Here is a 20,295-nt window from a genome sequence, read left to right as displayed (position 1 = left end):
TTTGCACATATTTTATGGAAAAAAGTCTTCTAAAGTCAAAAGTCGTTCAAAACTTTTTCTCCCAAATTTTCAACTAAAATCTATTCTTCAGGAAAATGTGCCAAATTTATTCTGTGACACTTAATTTTCCCAATACAGCATCTCAGAGTGTAAATGTCAGGGAGCTCACATGGACTTTGGAGTCCAGCCTACTGGCCTGGGTGAGAATTTAGCCCCTCTTCTCCTTCTGGTGTTGCCTTGGACAGGTTGCTTTTCTTCCTGAGCTCTTGTCACCACCCAAAATGAGGGCAATGATATGTTTCTCATGGGGCAGTTGTGACACACTGGAATGGTGCCTCTAAAGTGCCTGGCTCTTTCTACACTGGTGGTTTTCTAATCAAAGGCTATTCCCTTGACAGCGGACTGTCTTGTGCCTGGATGTAAATGTGCTTTCTCTACAGTAAGTGAAGGGGTAGTGGGATGGGAAGAAAGTAGGTATTAGGTTCCCTCTTCACTGAGTTGGTTGTAGTCTCTGGTTTCAGATTGGGGCTGCTGACTGTGCTCACTTGTTCTGTGTCCATGGTCAAAGTTGGTTGGCCTCCATCCTTGACACCTCCACTTGAAGGGACAGGTGGAGGACATGTTGCTTCTGGTAAAGAGTCATGGTGAAAGGCTTGATATGGCAGAAAGTAAAGGTTATTGGCTTTCTAAGACTGTTTTCAGTCTTCTTGCTTCCAACCTCCCAGTAGGTAGGAAGGTTACATGCTGACCTCAGTTATTTCAGATCCCAACAGACTGAGAAGAACAGGCTTTTTGGCCAGATCTTGTGAGACATGGAAGAAAAGAGATTTCTAGAATCATCCACAGACCTTGGCCTCAGTCCAGAGGAGGAAATCATCCCCTCTGTGCTGAGTCTGGGAGCTTTTCCCCTGCTGGTGGAGGGAGGTTAAGAAACACACCATGGATATAAGAAAGAGGTGGCACTTGCTGAAAAATGAATGAAACCTCCACAGAGAGTCAAATACTTGGACTGAGTGAGGTCTTACTCTCTGTACGTCATTGTCTATTGTTGTGTAACAAATCATCCCAGTGCTTAATGGCCTCCAGCAGCAAACATTTACTATCTCTCATAGTTTCTGAGAGTCAGGAATCTGGATGTGTCTGGATGGTCTGGTTTAAGGTCTCTCATGGAATTGCAATAAAGGTGTTGCTTAGCTGGGTCTGCAGTCATCCAAAGGCTTGGCCAGGCCTGGTGGATCTACTTCTCAGCTCATTTACGTAGCTTTTGGCAGGGGGCCTCAGTTTTTTGCCACATGGACCTCTCCACAGGGTTGCTTATGACATGGTGCCTGCCTTTCCCCAGAGCAAGTGATCCAAGTCAGAAGCTGCAGTGCCTTTTTATGACCCTATGACTACACAGGATCCCTTCTGCTTTATTTTCTTAATTAGAAGCCAGTCCCCCAAGTCCCACCCACACTCACAGGGTAGGGGAAATTAGGTTCCAAAAAGGAGGAGTCTCAAAGAATTTAAAGACATATTTTTTTAAACCAGAATACTCTCCCCTTGCCCTGTTTTGACCTGTGCCCTCTGAGTCAGCCAATAGGCCTAACTTCTGCTTTCCTTGGACCCCAGTTCTCAACATCAGCACCTCAGTTCAGTTGGCAACCTCCATGCCTTCAGGATTCCAGCCAGCGCAGACTCCAGACCCTGCGACTCCAGTCACCTACTTTCCGTACTTTGACAGGACCTACCTGGCGGTGGCAGCATCACTCAATGGGGGCAACGTGCTGGCCACATTTGTCCACATGCTGGTACAGTGGATGACGGATCTAGGTAAGGTGTTGCCCACACAGTGATGTGTTCCCTGCTTGTCCTTGTGATGTGGCAGTATCTTGGTGCTGCCTGTGTTATTTAAGTTCTGGATTCATGTGTCAGATCCTGCCCAGTTCCAGCACATTCCTTTCTTCTTTGGGGATCTGGGCTTGCAGACTTTTTTCTTCTCATCTTCTGAGCAGCCGTCACCTATTTTTTTCTGAGGGAGCACTTTCTCCTCTAACACTGACTAGTCCCCTGGCTTTCCTGTGCCCCCTGGTTACTTTGTTAGTAGGTCACTGTCCCTTTCTGATGACTACCGACAGCTGAAAATAAAATGATCAAACATGGATGAGTGAAGAGAGTCCTGGTATTTTACATTATTATAAAATCCTGATAGCACTTATTCCTGGCAAGTGGTTCCTGACTCCCTTTCTTGGAAGGGATCCCTGAGAACTCTGATGCCCTCCTGCTTTCATCAGGGTAGAATAGATTGGGCCTTTCTCTGCTCTTCATTTGCAGAGAAACATGTAACCTCCTTCCAGGAGAGGTTCCCTTTCCAAGTACTTGAGGTAGGGATGAAATTTCTGGTCAGCCATGCAGGTATAGGGAAATCACTAGTCCACCTGTTGGAGCTCTGAATCAGGTCACTCTGGGAAGCTTTCAGCATAGTAACAAGGTGAGACACAGGTAGTAGGGAGCACATGGGAAGGTCATACTGCTTGTGCAGACAGGTGTTGCTGACATATCCTTTCCGGCTGGAAAGGGATGTCAGGATTTCAGGGGAATTCTGCCCCCTTGGCTGAGAGCCAGATTCCTCCTCAGGAATGTGTCATTAAAAGAACAGAACTCTGATTTTATTTTGCCTATGTCAGAAAAGGTTTTCAAGATGCAGAACCAAGTATCAGAATCTTTAGGCAAGCCCTATATTTAGATACTGGTTTAACTGGTTGGCTCGATGAATTGTTGACTGAGTTGACCGGTATTTTCTTTACACAGAAGTGACTGTTATTTTTACCCCTGAAAGAGACGGTAATATTTAATTTCTCTGTAAGATCCTTTGAAAATGTAAAGTCTTTTGCATTGTCATGATTCTTATTTTGGTGAAACTGAGGGCGTTGAAGGCTTCAGTATTGGATGTAACTTAACCTTTTAAGAAATTTCTACAATTACGTCATTTGATTAAAAAATATATAGATGCAGGGGTACCTGGGTGGCTCACTTAATTAAGCATCTGACTCTTGATTTGGGCTCAGGTCATGATCTTGGGGTCCCAGGATCAAGCCCCACATAGGACTCTGCACTCCACAAGGAGTCTGTTTGAGGATTCTCTCTCTCTCTCTCCCTCTGCCCCTGCTCTTGTGTGCTCTCTCCCTCTCTCTAAAATAAATAAATAGGGGTTCTTGGGTGGCTCAGTTGGTTTTCTGACTCTGGATTTTGGCTCCGGTCATGATCTCAGGGTTGTGGGATCAAGCCCAGCGTTGGGCTCCGTGCTTAGCAGGGAGTATGCTCAAGATTCTCTTTCTGTCTCCCCCTCTGCTCCTCCTTCCCTCTCTAAAATAAATAAACAAATAAATAATAAGAAATATATAGATACAAATACAATAGGTTGTCGAGATAAGAGACAGTGCATTTATTAACCAGATAAGGAAATATTAAAGCACAAGATATAAAAATAAAACTCTCTCTCTATTCAGAATACCCTAGATTTGCATTATCTTACAGAAGTTAAAAAACATGAGTTCCACCCTCACGTGGCTTAGAGCAGGGACTCTGAAGCCAGGTGGCCTGCGTTTGAATCCCGGCCCTGCCACTTTCTTGTGCTTTAGGGCAGGTTACTTATCCCCTCTGTTCTTCACTTTCCTCATCTGAAAAGGATTATCCCAGATCTACCCTGAAGGGCTGTGAGGATCCAATGAATTATATTGCAAAGCACTTAGAATGATGTCTGGCCCATAACAAGTGTGATATAACTGCTTGTTAAATAAGCATTGTGTGGTGGTGCGACCTAGGAGAGTGGCCTCAGTTCTCTGTTCTGTCAAGTTATTACGTGGCCTTGGCAAGTCCCTTCCCTTCTATGTTTTTTCAGCTCTGATGGTCTGTGATTCTAAGCCTTTGATGTGAATATTTGGCAACTCATAGCATTTGATCCCCTCCAGTAGATTTGAATAAGGTGGTAAGCCAAGGAATGGAGAGACAGGTCTAGAAGCCAGGTCTCTTGGGCCTTCAGCTAATCTGTTCCTTCCTTCAGGTGCCTCTCATGGCCCAAATGTTTCCCAGTGAGGAAGAACACTTTATTTTAACATTTCCTTAACATTCTTTAGGGATTTTTTATTAAGGACATAGCACATGTCTCATTGTTTTCTGCTTTTAACTATAGACTTTCTTTGGGTTTTGGCAATTTTCCACTAATGTCGTTTTTCTGTTCCAGGATCCAATTCAGGATACCATATTGCATTTAATCATCATATCTCCTTAGTCCCTCTGCTTTCTACTTTTTAAAGTTTTTATTTATTTAATTAATCTCTACACCCAGTGTAGGGTTTGAACTCATGACCTTAAGATCAAGAGTCAAACACTCTACTGACTGAGCCGGCCAGGTGGAGCTTTTCTATTTGAAAGCTTTCTATTTGATTGATCTGTTCTGTTTTTTTTTTTTTTCTTTTTCATCTCCTTTCCCTTTTTTCCCACTAGTTTCATGGTTTTATATTCTTTATCTATTCTTTTAGAAGTTTTCAATGCAGTGTGTTTCCTACGATATGGAGAGATAATCCCTCTTCTACATTCAGTAGTAGTGTAAATTGGTCCAACTTCTAAGGGAAGAATATGATGTGCATATCTTTTGAACAAATTCTCCAAGGACTCAGTCCTACAGATTTGTATACTTGTACACATGTGCTAGGTTATTCATCAAGCGTGTGATTTTTTTTTTTTTTTTTTTTTTTTTTTTTAGATTTTAGTAGAATTTCTAGAGGGAGGTGAAAGACACTAATATTCATTTTGGCATTTTTTTTTTTTTTAAAGTAGGCTCTATGCCCAACATGGGACTTGAACTCACAACCCTGAGATCAAGAGTCACATATTCTACTGACCAAGTCAGCCAGGTGCCCTGATTCTGGCATGTTGAACTAGAGTTCTGCTGATCACATTGTGACTATGATATTTGAATTATTTCTCCCGCTTCCTCTGTCTGTCTCATTCCCAAGTGTATGTAGTTGAGTTTGTATGAGTTAAATGTGCTGCTGAGGAGACTTTCATGGTCACACTGGGGCGGTGGCTTTCAGCACTGGCTTCACACTGGAAATACTTGAGGAGTTTAAAACATTGTGGAAACAATGTTGATGTCCTAGTCCTGCCTGCAGAAAGCTGATGATTTGGTCATGAGGTGGGGTGGGGTAGGCATTTTATAAAAACTCCTCAGGTGATTGTTATGCCCTTAAGTGTCAGTAAGCACTGATCTAGAACCTTCTACCTCAAAAGTGTAGTTTTGGGGCCAGCAGCACTAGCTTCCTCTAGGAGTGGGTAACAACTGCAGAATCTTAGGGCTCCCCCAAGGCATACTGAATCAGAAACTTCATTTTAATAAGATCCCTAATTGATTCATATACATATTCAAATGTGAAATGCATTGGTCTAGACTGGTGGTTCTCAACCTCTGCTGAGCGCTGGGCTAGACTGTGATCAGCACTGTGGTCCTGGGTTTTTTTTTTTGACACTGCTGATAAGTCTAATAGTAGCTGTGATGATGCTCTTTTGATCAGTGAATGCATTTGCCTCCCTTGGGAGCATAGTTATGGGATGCTTAGTTGTTGGATGCTTAGTGTTCATAGCAACACTTACGAGATCTCTCCCTGAAGTCTCGGCTGGGGTCTGCGGTGAGAGGGCCGGCTGGTGTCTGGAGCAGAGCATAGCTAGCTAGCTGCATGAGTCACTGAGCCAGGAAATAGCCAGCCAAGTGAGGACGAGCAACAAGAAGATCTACCCCTGCTCACTGGGAATTCTATACTGTCTCAGCCTACAGCAAGGTTGCATGAACTCACACAGGTCTTTTCTATTCTTGGAAGGTCTAGAGGTCGAAGAATCCACTGTGTATTCATGCATGATCCAGGCAGCTGCACAGCAAAGAGACACCTGCCTAACTATCACTCCAACCGTGTTGGGCGAGAGGCACCTGCCGGACCAGCTGGCCTCAGTGACCAGAATCTCCTCCTCTGACCTCTCCCTGGGGCACGTGACCCGGGCTCTGTGCCGAGGCATTGTTCAAAACCTGCACTCCATGCTTCCATTTCAACAGCTCAAGGATTGGGGTGTGAAACGGGTGATTGGCAGTGGGAATGCTCTGTCCAGGAATGAGGTGCTAAGGCAGGAGGTACAGAGGGCTTTCCCCTTCCCAGTGTCCTTTGGGCAGGATGTGGATGCAGCTGTGGGGGCAGCGCTGGTCATGCTGCAGAGAAATCTTAACCAGAGGGAGTCTTAGTGCATTTTTTGGCCAAAAGACTGTTGCAGATTTTATCTAACTAACATTCCTGACATGACCTTGGGGTCATCCTTGAACTGGACAGTTTTGTGGGCAGCTTTTAAGCAAAGCTCATTTTCGGGGAACCATCTTGACCAAGTACCTATCTTCATACTCTAATAATGCAGGCAGGACTCATCAGCTGGATCTCAAATCAGCACTTCCCAAGAGACTCAGTCGGGAATTGGTTGCAAATGTACATGTGGAAAAAAGAGGGAAAAAGAAAGAAAAGGAACAGTAGCCCAGCATCATGGTCAGCAGACTCTTCTGTGATTCACATGTAGACAAAGAGAAAATAAATGTGGACTTCAGACACCAAAAAGTCTCCAATTAAGAAAAGAAGACCTCCCCACCCTGCCCCCAGCTCCAACTTTTGGAATGATTGTTTTTTGGGACATGAAGGCCAAACTTGGGTCATATGCACTGTTGGAAAAGTCCTTCCCTACTGGATTGTACCGTGTGTCCCTAAGGCCCCTCTCCCATTCTTGTTCTCCCTTGGCCAGAGCTGGTTAGCTGAGGCAGGGCATAGCCCAAGATAGTAAAGCAGACTGGCTGAGATGGAGATGCATGGTGCATGTGCATGATATGCATGGTGATGTGCTTCTCCTTCCAAGGAGAGCCTTCTGTACTGGAGCTGCTCCAGATCCTTAACACAACTCCCTTGAAGTCACAGAGCAGGGAAGTAAAGGCGGGTGCCATGACTAGCAAGGGAGATGGCTGCTGTGTGGCCCCATCATTCAGGCATATTGTTCCCAAGAGTCTGCGACCCCTTTTCAGAGGTGTGTCTGGGCAGCAGTGTGTTTTTGTCCCTGTACAATCTTGGGAATCTTTCCAAGGGAAGGGATGTGGCTGGGCATGCTCCTGTCAGAGCGGCCAATTTGATCAGAGAGAACCCCTATATCCTGCAGGTACTAGCTTTTCCTTCTCTTGGGGTAGGCCTTGGTGGGCCACTGTGTTCCTGGCTTGCAGAAACATACCCCTGGACTCAGCTTCCCTGCAGGGATCCCAGAGCATCTAGGAGAAAGCTGTCATTGCTGCATCTAATTCCAGACTCCCAAGAGTGATTCTAAGACTCAGGCAGGCCTGACTCTGAGGCACCTGGGCAACTATGAGTCTGGTAAACAGTCATGTTGCCTCTTTGTAAATGTCACAGTTATGTGATTGTCTGAAGCTCTTAGATTAATCTGCCTGGCCATGCTGATTGGATTTTAGATACTAAAGCTCACTCCTCCAGAGCCTTGCGCCTTTAATAAGACATACCTGTCTTCTTTGGGATTATTGTAATTTATGGCACAGCTGCAGAGCTTGGTTTGGGAGACTGGACGTAGCCCTGAAGTTGTGCTGTAGAAAACCCCTGCCTGTTGCACAGTTCTACCAGGACAAGTGGCTGAAGATCACTCAGGAAAGTCATGTGAGTTTTCTCTCAGCTAGAATGAGTTGACCCCATTACTTTGGAGCCCCTGTGGAAGGCCTATGAGAGAGAAGTCACCGCGGGATAGGCCGAAGGATAACAGCCCTGTCTGCCAGGAGGAATTGGCCCTCTGACTTCAGGAAGGCAGCCTGTCTTGCGTTCTCGACAGAGAATGCAAGACAGGCTGTGGATGGAGTCTGTAAATGTAGGATTAGGACCTGGATGCAAGGCCCGGAAGCCCAGCCCAGTGCCCAGTATGGTGCTGGAACTTTGTTCCCTTCCCACATGTCCACTCTACCTCCGAGGGCTGAGCTTTGCCCTGTCCAAGCTCGTCAGCTCAGAGCTCTGCTGCTGTTTTTATTGCACATGGCCGAGAGCCTCTACGGGGGTGGGTTGAGGACAGCTCCCAGGGCCTCATTTCTTCAGCCTGAAGTCACAAACCACTCACTGCTTTTGCTGTCATTCCCAGAAGGTACCAGGAAGTGTTTGATACCAGCATGATCCTGATATGAGCCACTGGCCTTGAGGACTGTTTGCCCGTGTCCCGATCTTATAGGCACATGGTAGGCTTGCATTCTCCCACCTGATTTGCTTTCACCAGTAAAAGGTGGCAGGAAGTGTGTCACTTGTTCTGTGCTTTCAGGCCAGTTTGTGCAGCCTTTAGGAGCCAGTGCGTGATTTGTCACATTCCCTTCCTTTTGCCACCAGTGACTGGTAATGTGCCAGAGAAAGGCTCTGTCAGCGTGGGTTCCGTGTTAGGACGGTATGGCGTAGAACCCTCGCCAAAGAATGAGCAACATGCAGTGTGACTGAGAAATAAACCTTTGATGTTTGAAACCCCTGAGATTTGGGGGTTGTTACCACAGCATAACTAGGTGAATCCTGACCACCGCAGCCACAGTAGAGACCAGACCTAGGAAGCCTCAGCTGCACCCAGCATTGACCCAGACTTTTGTTGACACCCACTAGGAGCTGAGTTTACTGTCAACACAATGATGAGTTGCTGAATTTCTATCACTAGGGAATGAAATTAACATTAGCACAGATTTATGTGTGTGAAGAAGGAGCAACAATTCATTCTTTATGTAAGGGACATTGAGCTAAACCTTGAGAGTTTTAGTCCATCAATACCAACAACAAACAGTTAACATTTTTTGAGTACCTGCTTTGTACTAGGAGCTAATCTAAGTTCCACTTGTTTGGACCTGTTGATCTTTACGGTGATCCTAAAAGATAGGTACTATTATCTTCATTGCTCAGATGAAGAAACTGAGACACAAAAACGGTAAGTAACCTACCCAAGATCACAGCTGTAGGATTCAACCCCAGAGCCCACTTTCTTTGGCGTTCTAGACTGAGAGAGCAAATGTATTGACATGAAAGACTGGCATGAGCAGGCTGTGATGAATTGTCTGGTGTAACTTGGTCATAGGGCATATGAAAGGGTGTGATAGGACTTGTGACTGGAAATGTTGGCCAAACTGAAGGATCTTGGATGCCAGATGGAGGGGTTTGGACTTTCTCCTGTGGGCAGCGGAATGGAGGACAGGCTTCCTGGGGACTTTAGGAGTTTAACTGCCAGTGTGCAGACTCTAGATTGGAGAAATGGGTGTTGAAGAAGGTAGGAGCCTAACTGGAGGGGCCTAGAAAGCAGCCCATGAGAGAAGGTGGCCCGAACCAACCTGGGGGCAGAGACTGCCACACATACCCTTCTTTTGGATTTTGACTGTGGCTAGATCCATATTATGCTTATATGGTTTTCATGTTCTCTATTTTTCTTCTCAACTGCACTGAAAGCTGTTTGAAGGAAGGTTTCCTTTTAAGCTGTTCTCTTCCCTGTCCTCCTCCTCCATCTTGGGCTGCTGCCTGTGTTTGGAATGTCCTCCTTCTAGGGCAGAACATTATACCTTGTCCAAGGCCCAGCTCAAATGCCATCTTCCTCCTACAGCCTCCCTGGCAGCATATTTGTCACTGGATTATAATCGCAGCTGGCATCCAGGACAGCTCTCAGTGTTTGCCTATTACAGGGCTCCCCACCAAGTAAAGCATCAGAGAGAGCCTAGCAGGTCTTCCTTCTCATGCATCCTGGCCTCCTTTAGGGCAGAGACCATCTTATTCACCCTACTCAATTGCTGTGGGTTTGCACAGTGGTCTCAGGAAAGAGGGCAGTTTGCACCTGACCTCTTGTCTCAGCCACAGTTAGATGGACACATCACGTCTTTGAAATTGAGAGATTCTGGGTTTAGAGATACTCACTGTGTGAGTCATGAAACATTAAGCAAATCTTGTTCTTTCTTCATTAAAAAACAATTAGTCAGAACCTCGAGCTAATGGACGGATACAGCTCAACAGTCAGCAGATGCGGTTCTTGTTTGAAATAATGAGGATGAGAACCATAATCCTCCATGCCTGTCCAGAACTTTGCCAGCTCACAGAGACTATTCATGCCCAGTATCCTTATTAATCCTCAGAAAAGCCCTATACAGCAGGTAGGGCAGGTGCTTTTGCCCATTTTGTGGATGGAGGAAGCAGGCCCAGAGCTTTGGCTGTCAGCCCAAATTTATGCAGTGGGCATCTAGCACAGCTGGACCTCCTCTCCTGCCTCCATTCTCTGCCCATGCTCCCGACCCTCCCATCTCTTCTCCCTTTCGTTCCCAGTCCCCACCCTGGGTCCCAGCTCTGCAGAGCAGGGCTCAGTTATTGGGCACTGAGTGAATGCCCTATCCCTCCCTGTCTTAGGGGGCTGCTCCACCCACTTCTGGAGTACGCTGACACCTCTCACAGAGCTCTGCCTTCCACAGAAACTGACTCATGTGGGTACCCGGTGATGCTAATACACAGACCAAAGGCAGAAAGGAAAGACATTTTCTTCCAGACTTGCTGTTTGCCATCTGCATCTGGGATCTCTGAAGCCATTTAAAATCTGGGAAGTGGGGCACCTAAGTGGCTCAGTGGGTTAAGCCTCTGCTTTTGGGCTCAGGTCATGATCTCAGGGTCCTGAGATTGAGCCCTGCATCAGGCTCTCTGCTCGGCGGGGAGCCTGGTTCCGCCTCTTTCTCTACCTGCCTCTCTGCCTACTTGTGATTTCTCTCTCTCTCTCTCTGTCAAATAAATAAAAAAACACTTAAAAAAAAAATAAAATCTGGGAGGCAAGACACAAAGATCAGGGAAGTGAAATGTCAACACAAAATTTAGAAAGCTCAAGACATGACTAGTAGAGTTGGCACTGTCCTTGGGTGGGGTATAGGTACAGGTTCCTACCTGGTTCCTCCCAGAAATGCCAGGCTGACAGTTTTGGTAATCAGGCTTTTTCAGCAGAGGAGAGTATGCTGGTCTCTAGCTGTACCAGTAAGTCTGGCTTCAAATCCAGGACCCAGATGGATGAAGAAAAGAAACTAGGATTCTTTCATCAGAGTCAAGGGCTCAGTTTAAGTCAATGTGCCCCCTGGTGGTAACTCTAGAAGAACAGCCATTGTGACGTGGGTTCCAGTCGACTTGGCCCACACACTGGCTGGTGTAGCCTTTAGTACTTTCCTCCACTGCTCTTTGTCCCCATCAGACCTGAGCTTGGAGTAGGGACCCCCTCCCAGAATGCATCATTTAGACATGATCTACTTACAAAGAATTTTAATGGGTACATCATTACACAGATTCAAGAAAACCCTTAAAGAATTATGGAAGCTGGGGGGAGGGGAGTGGGTGGAACACCTTGTTGCCCATTATGACCCAGAAAACTAGGCTGATGACAGCAGTGCTCACCTCTAAGGCGGTGTCTGTGCCACCATTTCATGAGTTTTACTAGAACCACTCAGTGCAGATTTTGCTCAGATAAAACAATGCCAATAAATACAGTGTGCTACCCTGGGAAAGCCATGGAACTAGGCTTAGAGAAGGAAAATTGAGGGGGCAAGAGCCCTGTCACCCTGAAGCCATTAAAGTCTGTGAAATAAGACACAAACATCAGAGATGTTAAAACTCAATACAAGCTTTAGGAAGCTTCAGACAAGACTGGTATGGTTGTCCCTGTCCTTGGGCAGGTTACACAGCCTGACTGTACTTCATTTCCTGATCCATAAACTGGGGACAAAATCACACTTTCCTCATGAAACTGTGAGAGTCTGATGAGTTAATGCTCAAGTGCTTACCCCATGCATACTGCATGGGCTTAATAAGGATCTCCTGCTGTTACTGTCATTGTGATCACAAGCACCAGTTGTTACAGGAAGGCATATGCTGAGATTTCTGTAAGAATTTAGAGGTGAGTACTTAGATTGGGCCCTTGATAGAGAGGCTTTTTGGAGGATATGGGAGTTGAATGATATTCTCAGTAATCACAGGTCTCACCTGACACCTGGGCCTTAAAGACGTGCTAAGTGGATGCACAGTGCAAGCACATTGGGCCGAAGAAGGGCAGGGGAAGAGCATGGAGGCAGGCACAGTTGGTGTGACTAGGGAGGAGATATGTCCGGGTGACAGGAGGGGCTGGGCTGTGGTGGGAGAGGGGACTGGGGCTGTGGGCTCAGGGTGCCAGGCTGAAGGATAAGGCCTTGTTAAGTAGTCAGAAGGATGTTCCAGGACTGGGATTGGGACATGGTAAATCGGGGAGCTTGGCCAGGGAAGGAAGGTATCTCTGGAGCGTTAGGTGAGAGGAAGTAGCTGCTAGTTACAGAGAAGGATAGATGTGAGCTATGGAAATGTAACCCAGATAGGACAGAGAAGGAGAGGCTAGAGATGACAGAGTATATCAGGCTTGGTGACCACGAGAAACTTGGTGTCTCTATAGGCAGGAACATTAGGAGGGGGGACTGTGAAGGGCAGAGGAGTCTGCTTGGACGTGCTGAGTGGAAGAGCTTTGTGGTCATCATCTGGAGATTCTAGGAGGTAGGCATGGAGCTCAGGGGAGAGGGGAGGGCTGGACCCCTGCATGAGGGAGTCCCTGGCTTGGGAAAGTCAGATGGGTCCTTGGAGGAGTGGAGTCTCAGAAAGGGGTAGGAGGATATAAGTGTCAGTCGTAAGGAGGTCCCGTGTGTTGAGAAAAAGCAGTCAGAAAAGGATGAGAAGGGCCACGATTTCCCCTGTAGCCCTCACAGTATGCAGGGTATCATGCAGACTCTGGGAGATGTTGTCAGCACCCAATGTCTCTGTTACAAAGGAGACACATTTAGTGATGTATGTTTTCCTCACTGGAGGCAGAAATCACCTCAGAAGCCAAGGGGATGGTTCTGGTGGAGAAGTGCAACCTGCCCCTTTCTTGGACTTTGCCCCTGAGCTGGCCAGTTGTCTCGGTGCCTTTCTCAGATGTCTCCCACCTGTTCCCCAGGGCTGCCCATGTCTGAGACCTGGCCCTGGCGAGCCCGAGGCTGTCCCTAAGATAGCATAGGCCTGTCTCCATACCAAGGGGTTCCCCGCAGCACCTCTGGCCCACACATTTGGTTAGAAGGAACAGTGACTCAGAGAACTTGTAGGCTGAGAGGTCACTACTGGGGAGTTTTTCAAATATAGGTAACAGATAGTTATGTATGATGAAGAATGAATTCCATGATCCAGCAATCTCACTTCTGGAATTGAAACCCAAAAGAATTGGAGGCTGTGACTCAAAGAGGTATTTGTACACCCCTGTTCACAGCAGCATAGTTCATCCTACAGTTAAAGGTTGGAAGCAACCCAAGTGTCCATTGAGAGATGAATGGCTAAATAAAATGCAGTATGGATATGAAGGATTCAGCCTTACAAAGGGAGGAAATCTGCAATTTGCTACAACAGGGATGAATCTTGATGTTATGGTAAGTGAAATAAACCAGTCACAAGAAGATAAATACAGCATGATTCCACTTATATGACAATTTTAGAGTAATCCAATTCATACACAGAATGTAGACTGGTTTCCAGAGGCTGTGGGTGAGGAGCAATTGGGATTTAGTGTTTAATGGGTATAGAGTTTCAGCTTTGCAAGGTGAAAACAGTTTTGGAGATGGATGGTGGTAATGGCTGCCCCACAATTTGAATGTACTTAATGCTCCCGAATTGTATGCTTAAAATGGTTAAAAAGATATTTTTCCTGTTATATGGATTTTACCAAAATTTCAGAAAAGGGATGAATTCAAAGGTTCATTTTAATTGCAGCTAAAGTGGCGCATATGGAAAGGCACATAGCTAAGAAGGTGTCCAAGCAGGGGGCATGGTATGGCATGTTGAGATGGGCCTGGCTTCCATACCCAGACCAACAGCATGACCTGGGCAGTCAGCTAACTGCACGGACTTCTCACATGTGAAATGAGTCTGGCCATCTCTGCCCTGCCACTGCCCAGGGTGTTGGGTGGCCTGGGAGAATGAGTTTGCATAGCCTCTCTCTAAACTGTCCAATGGCATGCAAAGTCCTTGCAGTGTCTGCACTCTGCTCTCTTGACTCAAGGGTCAACCTCGTGAGCTACTCCAAATAGGGCTATGATGGGACTTTTGGCATGTGGCTGACTCATTTCAGGCTGTGTGGGGCCTGTGGTTTATGGAGTTATGTAGGGTTCCTCTGGGCAGCTGCCAGGTTGGGTTCTGCAGGACATTTTGGGCTGCAGACTGAATGCATACTCAGAAGGACCTGGCAGCTTTTCTCAGCCATATTCTGGGAGGGAATTAAAACTTACTGTATTAACTTTTCTCCTGCGCATTTAGGATCATACTAAGAGAAACAAGGAAATAGACAAAATAATTTCCTCTGTTCTGTGGTTCCATGAGGAGTCCCAGCTGAGTGAAGCTGGGACCTGGCAGATCTAGAAGCCTTCTACCTCAATCCCTACACCACGGTTCCACAGGGAATGAAAGGCCTGAGAGAGGCAAGGACTCATCCAAGGTCACACACAGCTGGTGGCAAAGATGGCATTCAAAACTAGGTCCATAGATGCCAAGCTGGGACTGTATGATGGGTGACATGATCATTTCCATTCCTTCTACATGGTGCTGGGTTTGACATTTCTGGTTGTAAAAGTGAATTCATGGACTTTTTTTTTTCCCCAGACCACACTGTCTGTAATGGTGGTGGGTTTGGGAGGCCTTAGCAGTGCCCTTCTCTTCCTTGTGAGCTGAGGTCACAGCTCTGGCTGGTTCTGGGCTGTGTTGTGGCTAAGTGCACTGCAGCCCCTGGCGTGGTGGGAGGCGGGGCAGCAGCTAAGTGGTTTCTGAAAAAGGGCAAAAATGATGGGAAAAGCTCTGGGATCCTCTGGGAATCAGCCACGGCAACAGCAGCAGCTGCCATTGCTGGAAACGTTTTCCTTGAGTGCCAGAGCGTATGCACAGCTCATCCTGACCAGCGCAGAGCAACCGCGACCTGGGGAGGGGCCAAGGACCCTCACAGAGTCAGGGGAGGCAGCTTTCCTCCTCACACCATTCCAGTTCTCCCTTCAATTAACAATAGCCTCGGAGCTCCCTGGTACCTGCTGTGTCTGGGCTGTGCCTGCATCTAGCTGGTGAGTCCTTTTTGTTGTTTGATGGCCAATGTCGATGTTAGTTTTTAGAATGGCATAGTGAGCTGTCAGAAGCCAGGCCTTGCCTTTGTCCAGCTGTGTGATTATAAGCAGTTCAACTAGCCTCTTAGCACCTCAGTTACCCCATCTGAACATGGGATAACCACAGTGACTGCCTCAAAGGTTGTGGGGGTGTATAAGTGATGTGTGGGGATGCATACAGAGCATTTAGCGTGGCTAATCATAAACACTTGGCAAGTGATAGGGGAAGTTGCCATGGTCAACGTGTATTATTTGTACCTGAGTCATCCTGGACCCTCATCCTGGAGCAAAGATGCCATGGGTCCTGCAGAGGCCAGTGATTTGTGGGTGGAGGTTTCAGCACATTGCCCTCTCTGTACTAAGGGAGTGCTGGGCTGGGAGACAGGAGCCCTGGGTTTTTGTCCAGGCTCCAGTCACTCTCTGTTTTGGGTAGAGTTCCTCTGGCTCTTCATCCATAAGTTGGGTAGCCCCTCAGGTCTCCATTCCTCTTTAGGAAATGCTCAGGTAGGCCAAGAGGGCAAGAAAGGTAGGGGCTGGGTCCTGGGCCAGCTCCTAAGAGCCTGCGGGGAGGCCAGAGACAGATACTTTGAGCAGAGAGGGAGCAGAAGAGGTGCACCTCAGTATGTCTCATCTGGATTGGGGAGAAAAGGGAGGCTTCTCCTAGGTGGTGGCCAGTGTCCTCCCTGGCTCTGGAGTTGAGGAAGACCCAGAGACCAAGCTAAGTTTTTTTTGTTTTTTTTTTTTTACCATTTTATTTATTTTTTCAGCGTAACAGTATTCATTGTTTTTGCACAACACCCAGTGCTCCATCCAAGCTAAGTTTTTGCTGAGCAGGGTCATTTTTTTCAAGACTATCCTTTAGTCCAGACTGGTGTTTGTGAATCTCGCAGAAATCAGAACCACTGTCTCCATCAAACACCCCAAGTCATGGTTGGAAATACCTCATCATTGCAGAACATTCAATTGTGACAGGTGCATTGCCGTGGGACTCATGTACTAGGCACACCCAGGCCTGGCAGTGGCAGGCTTTCCTGTCTCTGTCTACCCCACAGCCCCAAACAAATAGCTTCTTAGTCCCTGTCCTTCCCTCTGCTCTTGAAGAAGCTTGGCTTCTGGTAGGGAATCAGGTGCGGGACATGTGGGGCAGACTTGGGGTTTCTTGACCTACTGAATGATGTTACTATGTAGGCTGCTTCATGTTTCTTGGGTTTGATTAGATTTGGACCAGTCAGAGGAAGAGGCAAAAAGGAACATCACAGAACGATTTTGTGGACGCTCCTGCTAACGGGTGCTCTTATTGGGCTGTTAAGAGCTGTGAGTCAGGAAGTAGGTTTATTCTTGGTTTTGTGGCCAGGCCTATCCAAGGGGATAGCCCTGGGAGAGCCACGCCTGGCATATGGCCTGGATCTTACTCATACTTCATTTTGGGCTTTGAGTTTCCTGGGATACTTGTTTGAGCAGGAAGGTTCTACAGGTTGGGGCTTCTGATGGGGAGGGTGTTGTCCCTGCCTGATTGGCCCCAGGGCTGGGGAACCCTGGTCTGATCAGCCCCCCACTCTGGGATGAGATCTGGAGCTGAGTCTGATGCCTGAGAAGAGCCCCGAGCCTTCAGAGAGGTGTTGGAGTGCTGGAGACGCTTGGGAGCCAGGCTGCCACATATCAGATCCAGCTTCCTCCTCTGCCTGTGTGGCCTCAGGGAACTGCTGTCTGTGCATCTCCTCATCTGTCACAGGCTTACTTCTCAGACAAGTGAAAACGAAGTGAGCGCATGTGAGGTGTTCAAACAGCACCCACCTTTGCACAGCACATGCTTAAGCATGTCAGTTATTTTTATTCTTCCTAGCCTCCTGTGCCTTTTAAAGGTGACATCCTCCCCACAGTATGAACAGTCCTGGACAGGAAGTTACCTTTTGAAAGTATAGATGAATGCCAGTCTTTATGCTTCTGAAGCTTCTCGTGGCTTCCTACCATCCACACAATAATGTCCACATCCTGTTCCTTGACATCCAAGGACAGCAGCCATCTGGTTCTAACCCTGCTGCCTGCCTTCCAGTCCCACTGGCTTCCTCTCTATCAGCTAATCTGGGATCAGTATCGTCTCCCCCAGTTCCAGACCAACCCTGCTCTTCTTCTGGGCCCGGATCCTTGTCACTTCCTCCCTGAAGCCTCCTTCAGTACCCTGGCCCCTCCTGCGATAGCCCTGCCCCAGCCAGCATCTAGGTTCTGTCTCACATGGGCCCTGAGCACTCTCTGGCCCCCAGCAGGGGCCTGGGTTCCCGGTGGGATTCCGTACATAGGTGTTGAGTGATGGAATGAACAAATGGGTGAGAGGTCAGGAGTGGGATTCTCTGTGGCCGGGACACTTCCTGCTACAGGGTTTCCATTTAATGGATGACCCAGAGAAAGACTCGGTCCCTCCTGAAGGAGGAACAACAGGCAGGAGGGAAAATGGGTCTGTCTTACTCACAGGATGCAGAGAGGTGAGGCAGCCTCATTTTCTTCCCCCAAGGATCTGGGCATCAGATGGTAGCTGATTTATTGCCAAGGCCCAGCCATGTGCCCTGAGTGTTCACTGTCTGAACTTGCACTTGAAAATGCAGGCCTAGGGGGCACCTCCCTTTCCTTCAGTGGCTATTTTCTGGAATCCAGCCACTGCTGGAACATGAATCTCACTTTCTATGCAAATGGGAACAAAAAGGGCTGTATCTGATCTCTTTCATGTCCTCCACAGAGACCAGCCCAGCGTTTTTTCATAAGGTGGGGATCAGGCAAGCTCCCTGCTCAAGAGGAGGTCACACGTTATGGGGGAGATAAGGCAGTACCAGATAGAGATTGCTAGACTGAAGGATGATAGACAACCAACTGGGCCACTCTGGAGGGGGGTGGGGTGCATGGCCAGCGCAGAGCTTGGGGGTATGGCGGAGGCAGCATCCATGCTGGACGCCAAGGGGAGTTGGCATCTTAAAGGTCATAGGATTTGGGCAAGAGGAGGAGAAGGGAAAAAAGCACCCCAGGTGGAGACCCTGAGATATGGGAGAGCCCTGGGTATTAGACAGTGAGGATGTCCTGCTTGGATGGAGTGAAGAATGGGAGAGGAGGTTAGAGAGTGAATGGAAAGCAGTATCAAAACAAGTTCACAGCCATATGTGCTAGAAGGCCTGAACCAGCCCTGAATCATTTAAAATTTCCAAGTTCAGGGATGCTTGAAATATGCCAATTTCACAGAAATGACCAAAAGTGCAAAAAATCTCCTACAAACTCAAGAGTTGCGGCCAACCGGGTCAAAGAGCAAAGGCCCGTGAGTGCATGGCTGGTGACAGGGACATGCCGCTCGCCTTGTTCATGAAGATACAGCCTGCCCTGCTTTTCAGGGTTGAGCCATCCTCAGCACCTTTTCCTCTCCTGAATGTGCAATGTCAGCCACTCCCATCGGTTCCCTTACTTTGATCTTGGAGGGAGGCAGAGGAGTGGTTAACATCCTACTTTGCAGAAGAGGCACCTGAGGTCCAGAGGGGAGAACAATACATTCAAGACCTTCAGAGCCTGATTGGTCCGAGCTGGGGGACCCATTCACCCCTGAGCCCCATGCCCATGGGGCTACTAGGCCAGTTCATGCCTGGGGTACGAGGTACAGCACCTCCGGAACTTCAGTTCTAGGGGGCTAGTGCCGACAGCTATTGGACCTCTGGGGTGTGCTGCTTCACAGGGGCTTTTGCAAGGAGGGCAGATGTGGGCTAGAATCATGCTGTCCTCGAGCTGGGAACAAACCTCATCTTGGTGGCTGCCTGCAGGCTGCCTCTTAGGCCACGAAGGATCTGGCAAGGATGAAGAAATGGGGGAGCTCAGATTCAGGGGAGGCTGAGGACCCATCCCAAGAGGACTCCTGCCCAGACCCCCTGGATGGAGACCCTAATTCCAGGTCAGCTCCAGCCAAGCTCCACTTCTTCCCCACGGCTAAGAGCCGCAGCCGGCTTTTTGGGAAGTGTGACTCAGAGGAGGCTTCTCCTATGGATTGCTCTTATGAAGAAGGCCAGCTAGCCTCTTGCCCAGCCATCACAGTCAACCCTGTTGTCATCATCCAGAAGCACGAGGATGGCCCCACATGTGCCAGGTAAGCTGTATCTGGAGCATGGATCCCCATCTTCACCAGGAGCTGAGCTGGCTCCTCTGGCTGAGGCCCCAGCTATGGAGATACCACGTGGTACTCTAGCTTCTGGACTGTGGGTCACAGAGCCAGGGAGCTGGGGACCCTTCAGAAGTCATGTGGTCCAACATCTGCCCTCATAGCAGCTTTGGGACACATGGTCATGGATGCTGGTGTATATGCTGATCTTAGCTGCCGGCTGATTTCCAGGTGTCCAGTCCTCAATGCTCACCAGCCCCAAACATTTAGACTTTAAGTTGAAAAGCTCAAAGTTGGGCGGCTTTCAGACAGAGAGGGCAGAACCATTCTAGTGAGGAGCCCACCAAGTGCCTCCACCAAGGCAGGTCAGGGAGGGCTCATAGACTAGCTAACCCCCAGGTCAGTATAGGGACATTTTTCACTTAGCAGTGGCCATCCAAACCCTTCAAACCCCTGTCTCCAGCCCCCTCCAGGACACTGCCCCTAGAGCCCCAGCTCCTGAGCAAGCGAAGAAGTGAGTGGCTTGGGTATTGGAGGAAGTGGTGGCAGGAAAGACTTTCCAGAGGGTGCCTACTGGCGGGCTAGGGATGGAATGAGGGCACTTGCACCCCCACGGTTCCTTGTTACATCAGTTTCCTGGACAGTCACCTAGACTAAGGCATGGGTTTTGTATCACATATTCTTTCCCTTTTGGTTTGCCTTGGGCTTCCGTCATGCTCCCTGGTTAGAATAGTTCGATGAAGGGGTTTTCTTGCCCCCAGGCAGCTGTCCCAGGATTCTGTCACTGCCGGATCTGAGAAGAGCCTCAAGCTCTACGATCGCAGGAAGATCTTTGAAGCTGTTGCTCAGAATAACTGTGAGGAGCTGCAGAGCCTGCTGCTCTTCCTGCAGAGAAGCAAGAAGCACCTGATGGACAGCGAGTTCAAAGGTGGCCCTGGGGAGCCGGCTTCCTGGGAGG

At 48.1% G+C, this 20,295-nt stretch overlaps 2 protein-coding genes across 8 annotated transcripts in view; both read left to right on the top strand.

Annotated features, from left to right (window-relative positions):
* Positions 1–6,629, top strand: part of SHPK (sedoheptulokinase) — a 29,005-nt gene extending 22,376 nt beyond the window's left edge. Inside the window, exons 6-7 of the mRNA XM_045986338.1 lie at positions 1,612–1,812; positions 5,856–6,629. Coding sequence (XP_045842294.1) covers positions 1,612–1,812; positions 5,856–6,268 — 614 coding nt within the window. The 3' untranslated portion in view covers positions 6,269–6,629. The remainder of the gene's footprint in view (positions 1–1,611; positions 1,813–5,855) is intronic.
* TRPV1 (transient receptor potential cation channel subfamily V member 1) overlaps positions 1,726–20,295 on the top strand; it is a 44,651-nt gene continuing 26,081 nt past the window's right edge. For 4 of the 7 annotated variants that reach the window (XR_006815994.1, XM_045986332.1, XM_045986331.1 and 1 more), the window contains exons 1-2: positions 6,773–19,325; positions 20,099–20,265. Coding sequence is in view for 6 of the 7 variants with exons in the window: in XM_045986332.1 (XP_045842288.1) it covers positions 19,039–19,325; positions 20,099–20,265 (454 nt within the window). In the remaining variant the exon portion in view is untranslated. Of the gene's footprint in view, positions 1,813–6,772; positions 19,326–20,098; positions 20,266–20,295 lie in introns of those variants that run through there. The other 3 variants (XM_045986328.1, XM_045986329.1, XM_045986333.1) reach the window with 3 other exon arrangements.

This window comes from Meles meles, chromosome 18, assembly GCF_922984935.1.
Source record: "Meles meles chromosome 18, mMelMel3.1 paternal haplotype, whole genome shotgun sequence".
NCBI lineage: Eukaryota > Metazoa > Chordata > Mammalia > Carnivora > Mustelidae > Meles > Meles meles.
This window is presented reverse-complemented; position numbering and strand designations above follow the sequence as displayed.